The 8,539-nt window shown below is 38.4% G+C and overlaps 1 protein-coding gene and 2 long non-coding RNA genes across 3 annotated transcripts in view; 2 read left to right on the forward strand and 1 right to left on the reverse strand.

Moving 5' to 3' along the window:
- Window positions 1-1,377, forward strand: part of LOC144665824 (uncharacterized) — a 259,439-nt gene extending 258,062 nt beyond the window's left edge. Inside the window, exon 11 of the long non-coding RNA XR_013573045.1 lies at window positions 876-1,377. This is a non-coding gene — a long non-coding RNA (uncharacterized LOC144665824). The remainder of the gene's footprint in view (window positions 1-875) is intronic.
- The window catches only part of LOC144665686 (uncharacterized), a 69,541-nt gene extending 65,092 nt beyond the window's left edge, over window positions 1-4,449 (reverse strand). Inside the window, exon 1 of the mRNA XM_078526973.1 lies at window positions 4,116-4,449. Within this exon, the coding sequence (XP_078383099.1) occupies window positions 4,116-4,253 (138 nt within the window). The 5' untranslated portion in view covers window positions 4,254-4,449. The remainder of the gene's footprint in view (window positions 1-4,115) is intronic.
- Window positions 4,450-5,384: 935 nt separating this feature from the next.
- Window positions 5,385-7,373, forward strand: LOC144665852 (uncharacterized). The gene is made up of 3 exons (XR_013573084.1): window positions 5,385-5,986; window positions 6,302-6,460; window positions 6,775-7,373. It is a non-coding gene; the product is annotated as an uncharacterized LOC144665852 (long non-coding RNA).
- Window positions 7,374-8,539: the final 1,166 nt, after the last annotated feature.

Raw genomic sequence — 8,539 nt, forward strand, 5'->3', positions numbered from 1 at the left:
TACTATATGCCGACGATTTAATTATTTTATCACGTTCCAAAACAGGTTTGCAAAACTGTCTTAACACATTAGACACATACTGCAACACGTGGATGTTGAGCGTAAATCCCAAAAAAACCAAGATAATGGTTTTTCAAAAACGTGCGAAAAAATGTACTGAACATGTATTTTACATAGGAAATCAAACAATTGATGTTGTACAAGATTACACTTATTTAGGAACCAAAATATCTTCTACAGGAAATTTTAAAATCTCACTTGATCACCTAAAAGAGAAAGGACTTCATGCACTTTTTAGTTTGAGACGACACACAAATTTTAGTAGATTGAAACCTTCTCTTGCCTGTAAAATCTTTGATGCAATGATATCTCCAATTCTGCTCTATAATAGTGAAATTTGGGGTGGTTATGTAAAATCTGATTTTAAGGCCTGGGATGGTTCACAAATTGAAAGAACACATCTACAGTTTTGTAAACGCTATCTTGAAGTCAGTAATAAGGCTTCTAATGTTGCATGTAGAGCTGAGCTTGGTCGATTTCCTCTCCTTATCACCATTAATCAAAGAATCCTCAATTATTTGATATATCTCCAAGAAAAGCAACCGGATTCTTTTGTTAGACAGTCTTTTCTAATTTCATTAGAACTTCACACCGCTGGTAAAAATAGTTTTTACTCTAATCTTATGAAGATATCCGAATATTTTAATTTTGGTAATTTTAATCCTGATTTAGTAGACACCGCAAAAGTGACAATGTTTCTGCAATTAATGAAACAGAAATATATTTCGTATTGGCAGCATACTCTACAGCATTCTCAAAAACTAGAATTTTATAGATCTTTTAAGAATGAATATGATACCTCCAATTATCTAGAGTTAACTAGGAGAGTTTCTGGTAGGAGAACATTAGCTAAATTACGTATTAGCAATCATAAGTTAATGATCGAACTAGGCAGATATAACAATACGCCCAGACATAATAGGCTCTGCCCGGTCTGTGATTGTAATAAAACCGAAGATGAAATTCATTTTCTCTTTTATTGTTCCAAATATGCAACAATAAGAAATAACTTTTACAAGACAATACAGCCTATCATCTTAAATGTCAGCCAACTACCAGTGCCTGACTTGATTTTAGAATTAATGAATTCTCCCGATCATTTTGTGACCATGCAATTGATTAAATTTATATCATCTTGTTTTGATTTACGTAACAAAATACTATCAATGTAATTAATTTTATATGAATCATTTTTGTTTTTTACTATATATTATTATTTTATTATTTTTATTATTATTATTACTAAATAAGTTTACGCTTTTGCAATATTGTAACAAATTTACAGTCATGCAAATAAAGCTTGTTGTTGTTGTTGTTGTTGTTGCAAAACCCACACTACACGAAAGTGGAGTTTTTTTTAACAGCATTGCCCAACGGATTTATGAGTCTGTGTTTCGTCACAAGTAATCTGGGTTCAGGAACTACCTGTTTGAATAACAGCAAATGTGATGGCCGCTAAATAAGATAGAGGAGCTGTCAAACTGAACAAAGGGAATAATTCACTAAAGAGTGAGAAATACGGAGTGTGCCAAAACATAAAAGTTCATTTCAGGCATAAAGAGCTCCATTCGAAGGCGAAGAGCTCACCTATTTATAAGAAGGACAAAACGAATCACTGCGTTGTACACGGAACGTCTGTCAGCTTCAGACAGGTAAACAACAGTACGTATCAACCCGTCAAAGAAGATTCCTTATGCTAAGAACTCAACAGTGTCAAGAAGAAAGAAAGAAAAAAAGGAAGGTCCGAAAAACCAAGGAGAAGTGACTCGAGTAGAGGGCACACCATTTCTTTGGAAACTTGACCTCAATTGAGGTTACGGGGCAAATTTTTGGTTCAATCGAAGGGAACGATAGAGTATCCCCTGTAGGTAGCATCGATGCCGACTTTGCTTAGAAAATAACAAGGCGTTTGGATCAAACCCTATGCTCTAGCTACTAGGAAAGGGTATTTTAAGCATGACCTTAACAAAAAATATAGAACAAGTAGCGGCATTTTAAGGGAATAAAATCCAAGGACAACCTGCTATAGGGGACTAAATGTTGATGAATTGGATCATGAAGCTCAAGAGGCAAATGAAGTCATCGAATCGAATGCAATACAATTTTTAATGCGCTCTTGCCTCACAAAAATGTAAATGTGGATGATGAGGCTTATGGGGCAGAAAAAACATTGTTGAATTGGTTGATGAGGTTCAAGAGGCAAAAGAAATTGTTGAATCGCATGACGAAGCTCAAGATGAGGCAGATGAAGCAGTTGAATCGGATTTAGTATAGTGCTGAGACAGGAGCCCATTCCCGGAGAGGCAAACATACTATTTCACAATGTTTCAGTTATCAGGAGTTATAGTTCACAATTTGGAATTCACCTGCCATGTTCAAAGATGAATATTAGCTAAGCACTTCATTAAAGGAAAAATATAAAATTGTTAACAAAAAACGTCCTAGCTGGATATAAATGAAATGTGCACATTCCCCAGTATGACAGCATCCATAAAGTTGAGTTAGAACAAATTGCAATTGAGGACCGCAAATGCTATCATCTCCCAGTAGAATGGGCGCATTTATTTTGAATGCTCTCAAACTGGCATTATCGAAACAGATTTGAGTGGTCCCGCATCTGAATCCTTCCAAATATTTTTAGTGATCCCCCCTTTTCTGTCTTCAGTTACGTCTGTCAGTTCAGTTCTGTCTTCTTCCCCCTTCTGTTCATCTACATATCAAGTGATCCCCCCCCAAAAACCTCCGCTCCCCCCCAGGCGATAAATAATGACCGGTCCCTTAGTGCTCTGAAATATCTCTCACGCGTTAAAATATACCATTTTGTATATTTTAACACGTGAGATCGCTACTCTTTTAGATAACTAAAGACTGAAAAAGATATCGCTTTCGTGGAGAGCCTCTTCATATAGTCCACTTTCAGGGAGTACGCCCTCCCCCAGGGGTAGAAATGTTATTTTCCGTACTTAACCTCTGAGGCCGGTCCAGGAGATAACGCTGATTGATTAGGTAAACACATCAACTGACATGGTAAAAATAAATAAGTGCTGGGGGTTGAAGCATTACAAGCAAAACAGGATGCTATAAGCACAAGAGGAAGTTATAAGCACAATAGGATGTTAGAAGCACAACAGGATGTTATAAGCATAACAGATGGAGGTTTCCGATAACCGTATAAATAGCTTCTCGATCGAGGCTTCAATCCTTTTGACATACCGATTACTTCCGTTGTAGGTTAAGCAGATGAAGATATATCGAAATTACAAAGTCATATTTTCCAACCAATTATTACAAGATATAAGGATGCTTTGCGTACAACAACGTGAAATTTAAGTCAAAATTTGGACTCCGAATCAACATCTTTTCGATATGTTTGCGTATTTTGACCTTTGGTAATTTGTTGTTGAATACGTGCACGGCAATGCAATAACAGCAACAGAAGCTTGTTGATCCGAGCAAGGCAGAAAAGTTCCACTGATTTTTATTAACCAATCTTTCGGGTTTTGCTTCATTTGGCGAAAAAAGTTCTACTCAAAGCAATATCAAGGTAGGAAAGCAAGGAAATTATCTGTATTATGAACAAACCTACTCGAATTTTATAGAGTAGAGTCAGTATTTGAATCACGGAAGTAACAAGGGCACCCAACAGACCGTTTCGGTGAATATCTGTTCGGAAGACCTATAATCGCCTACGATTTTCGGATTGAAGTGGATAAAAAAGTTCATCCACTTCAATTTGTTTTTAGCTCAAACTTTCGTGACATGGGGAAAGTAATGCCTACTGTTTTCGGAGAGAAAAAAATGTCGTTTTGGGCATGAAAAAAAGCCAGCTACGATTTTCGAGAACGCAACAGCGGCTCGTAAATTCGGGTAATATATTTTCGTTACCTAAAATTTTCTGAAGTTTGAAAGTTCAGCTAGCGTACCCGAAAAGATTTAGTTTTCTTAGCGTTTTAAAAAAATTATTTAAAACGCACAAATGGGACACTTATAACGTAATGTTTCGACACCTCGTTGGGTGCTCCTGAAGTAATCACACATTTTTAAGAACAACTTACATTTCGATGCCCATTCCAGTTTAAACAGACGCTGCTGCATTTGCGGCACATGGATTGACTATCGGCAGCTCTTTTGACGACAGCTTCCTTCCTTTGCGATCCACTTTGAGGCGAATGTGTAGACTTTGTTGGTGTCATAATCTCGCGATTGGCAAGCTAATGTGGATAACTGTTTACAACCAGTAAATCCCGTTCAACTGCTGTTAGGCGCGAGTCTAACCGATGTAGTGAATAGCAGGTGAAACCAAGAGAAGCCAGCGTCAGAATTAAATTAAATGAAAGGCCAAAGAGAAGAACGTTGGAGCTCTTTTTACTTTTACTCTCCATGGTTGTCGATCTGCTTGTAGATTGCACAACTGATGGGTACTTGCCTTAACAAATCTTTATATAGTTCACTGGTTTTGGATTTCAGACCATGGTGGATGCTGAAGGGAATGTTAAAACAGATTAAAATCTGTTTTCGCATTCCTCAGAACTTGGACGGTCGGTATAAAACGCAGACCATGCAGACTGCAGACTGCAGACTGCAGACCGTGCAGACGGTGCAGACCGTGCAGACCTTGCAGACTGAGTAATTTTTTTTTCTTCTTTTTTTACATTGTGTTTCACAAGACTTTTCACGAGCGGTTTCCGAAGTTCGTTTGAAATTCGCGAAGTTCGCTACGAACTTTAGGGGGAATTTCATTAAGTAGTTGTCAATCAAATTACGAACTTCGAAACGAAATTGTGAATTTCACGTGCAGCGAAGTTGAAAGGTTGAGGAGTTCGCAAGTTGAGAAGAAGTTCGTCCAGTTTCGGTTTAATTTGGTGAAATGAATCCGTTCACGGTACAAGGAAAGGCAATTCCAAGTCCAGGAAGGCAGGAAATCATCTAAAGTTGGCTTCAAGGTCAAGGATTATTTTATTTAGCTTCCAGCTTGTTGAGTTTTCTTCTACTGTCAGAGAGCGCTTTACACTGTAAACATTGGAACACTGTAAGTTATAGGTAAAACGAACTGGTCTGATATAGCAGTTTATTTGTTAAGTTCAGGTTTCTAGTTCAATTTTATAACGTAAACAAATGCTTCAGTTGGTAGTTATGCTTTGGGAATACAGGGTTTTCTTGAGAAATCCCCCAACATTTTTTACACTGTCCTTAATAATAAAATATAAGTAATTCGTAAATAAATACATATTTCAATTGTTCCAAAGCAAGTGTTGTTTATTAGTAAAAAAAATTTTAACCAAAGCTTATTTTTTTTGCAAATATAAATTATTTCAGAGGAACAGCATGACAAGACGCAAGCCTTAGATACGAGAAGTTCGGTCATTTGAAATGACCGAACTTTGATCCGGACTAAAGATAAAACAATAGAAGTCGCTGACAGATCTCACAGCAAGAATTGCTTGAACGCTTTGGTTAATGAACGCGTAATGTCAATCACACGTCAACGCCTTGCACGCTTAAGAAACCCAGCCGCGCAATTTAAGCGCAATGACTTGTACAATATCAGGGCGCTAAATCAGTCAATCGCTTCCAGCAATTTACAAGGCGAATGAAAAGCAATAGATTGTAAAATCTTTCGGGAAATAACGGGTGCGTTTTCAACTAGCCCTGCTCTTAAAAATCTTATGAACAGTTTCCCAATAAAGCTGTTTTAAAAACATTACCCTGTTTAATTCTGTTTAATTATTTTTTTTTTTTTTTTTTGCTTGGCGGCTCGTACTTGGCGGTCAGATTCTCTACACTGATTAAAAAAATAGGAAACAATAGTGTAAACATCGAACCAGATGAGGCGTTAGTAGTCCTTATGTTACCTCGAACTGTTTGAGGCGTATCACCCGCCAGTTCTGATAGACAAATGTTAAACTGCGTGATTAGTTTTTTTAAGGTTACCGTCGAACTGTTTGAGACGTGTCGCCCGCCAATTCTGATGGACAAAAATTAAGCTGCTTGTTTACTTCTTCTATGTTACATCGAACTGTTTGAGGCGTGCCACCCGCCAGTTCTGATGGACAAAAAATTGAGTTGCGTGTTTAGTTCTTTAAGGTTACATCGAACTGTTTGAGGCGTGCCACCCGCCAGTTCTGATGGACAAAAAATTAAGCTGCTTGTTTACTTCTTCTAGGTTACATCGAACTGTTTGAGGCGTGCCACCCGCCAGTTCTGATGGAAAAAAATTAAGCTGCGTGTTTAGTTCTTTAAGGTTACATCGAACTGTTTGAGGCGTGCCACCCGCCAGTTCTGATGGACAAAAAATTAAGCTGCTTGTTTACTTCTTCTAGGTTACATCGAACTGTTTGAGGCGTGCCACCCGCCAGTTCTGATGGACAAAAAATTAAGCTGCGTGTTTAGTTTTTTTTAGGTTACATCGAACTGTTTGAGACGTGTCGCCCGCCAATTCTGATGGACAAAAATTAAGCTGCTTGTTTACTTCTTCTATGTTACATCGAACTGTTTGAGGCGTGCCACCCGCCAGTTCTGATGGACAAAAAATTGAGTTGCGTGTTTAGTTCTTTAAGGTTACATCGAACTGTTTGAGGCGTGCCACCCGCCAGTTCTGATGGACAAAAAATTAAGCTGCTTGTTTACTTCTTCTAGGTTACATCGAACTGTTTGAGGCGTGCCACCCGCCAGTTCTGATGGAAAAAAATTAAGCTGCGTGTTTAGTTCTTTAAGGTTACATCGAACTGTTTGAGGCGTGCCGCCCGCCAGTTCTGATGGACAAAAAATTAAGCTGCGTGTTTAGTTTTTTTAGGTTACATCGAACTGTTTGAGGCGTGCCGCCAGCCAGTTCTAATGGACAAAATATTAAGCTGCGTGTTTAGGTCTTTTAGGTTACATCGAACTGTTTGAGGCGTGCCACCCGCCAGTTCTGATGGACAAAAATAATATTAAACTGCGTGTTTAGTTCTTCTAGGTTACATCGAACTGTTTGAGGCGTGCCGCCCGCCAGTTCTGATGGACAAAAAATTAAGCTACGTGCTTAGATTTTTTAAGTTATATCGAAATGTATGATTAGTACCTCTGGCTATTTATTTAATAGTATACCGCTTAATGTTTAGGAATGTACCGACGTACAAAGGAAATCATATTGATATCCCAAATTAACATGATTAATAATCGTTACTACCGTTGGTCTGGTTGATATGTGGCCAGTGCAGTGGGTTATGCTGTAGCATATAGCACGCAAACAAATTTACCGATTTACTGGAGAGTAGAATTCAGCGTTGCGCAAATGGCTATAAACTATGAATCTAGCAAATCAGTGTTTTGGTAATCGAAATTACAGTAATTGAATGGATTATTTTCATTTAAGTTATGCATGGCTATTAACTTTTCTTTGCCGGATACTTTTTGATATACAATGTACCTGACTTACCTGGAATCCTCCTTCACGATGGCCGGAAACCGAATGGACGAAGAGTGAGCTGAATAAAATCAACTCGATGGGTTGCACACATATTGAGCGCGTGCTTTCGCACAAGAATAAAACAGGCCTTTTTCATCGATGCCCGAACGATTTATCATGCCCCTTCAAAGGGAAAGCTATGTACATCGGCACCCGTCAACAAGATCTCGAAATATAATGTTTTGAGAGGCGAATGATTTTGCCTTGACGGCACCAGCGCCCGGATCAGATAGCCATTTCGACTTTGCCAAAACATGCTTTACTGTATCGATCCACAAACCGATTATCTTGTCATAAGCGGAAATTCCTACTTCAAGAATATCCCGCCTTACGCAAACGAAGTCATCATGTAGCTCGAAAAAAATCAGCTCAAGCAAAACTAATTGTGAATTGCCGCCAGGTATACATGTTCCCGCGAAATATTATAATTTATTCTGCCGCCTAGAAAGAAAATTGATCTTTCGTAATTCCTGGTAATTCCGATCATTCGATCCACAGCATTTTTGACATATTACAACACCTTCCGTAACCACAATGAGAAAGCCTCTGCGTGAAACAGTTGGCGTCTATAGCAACAACGGCTTCCAACAGCGAACCAAAAAATATCGCTTGCGTCTCCTCATGGTTTATCACGAACAGACAGATGGCGCGACTTGCGTGTTGTGTAAACACAGAAGTATAATAACAACACGGAATTGAAAAGTTCTGATTTTCCGCAGATTTTCCAAACTGAATGATGTGTATTCAAGAAGGAAAACGTTTTTTTCTCTTTAGAAGATTTTTACGGCACACACAAACAGTATTTTTATATGTAAACCGGTTCATCTGTTGAAATTTTTTCCTTCGAAACTGCACACGGCAGAACTTGTAATCTATTTTTAGTCGGGTGTCGGGTGACATTGGGAAAACTCAGTTGTAACATTCACAAACCATTTTCAGGGCAGCCTTGCTTTTTAGTCCGTTGATGTCCTGCCTTACTAGACTTGGGATTGCTTTTTGCTGTACTGGGAACGGATTCATTTCACCAAATTA

This window comes from Oculina patagonica, chromosome 9 (assembly GCF_052425735.1).
Source record: "Oculina patagonica isolate OP01 chromosome 9, crgOcupat, whole genome shotgun sequence".
NCBI lineage: Eukaryota > Metazoa > Cnidaria > Anthozoa > Scleractinia > Oculinidae > Oculina > Oculina patagonica.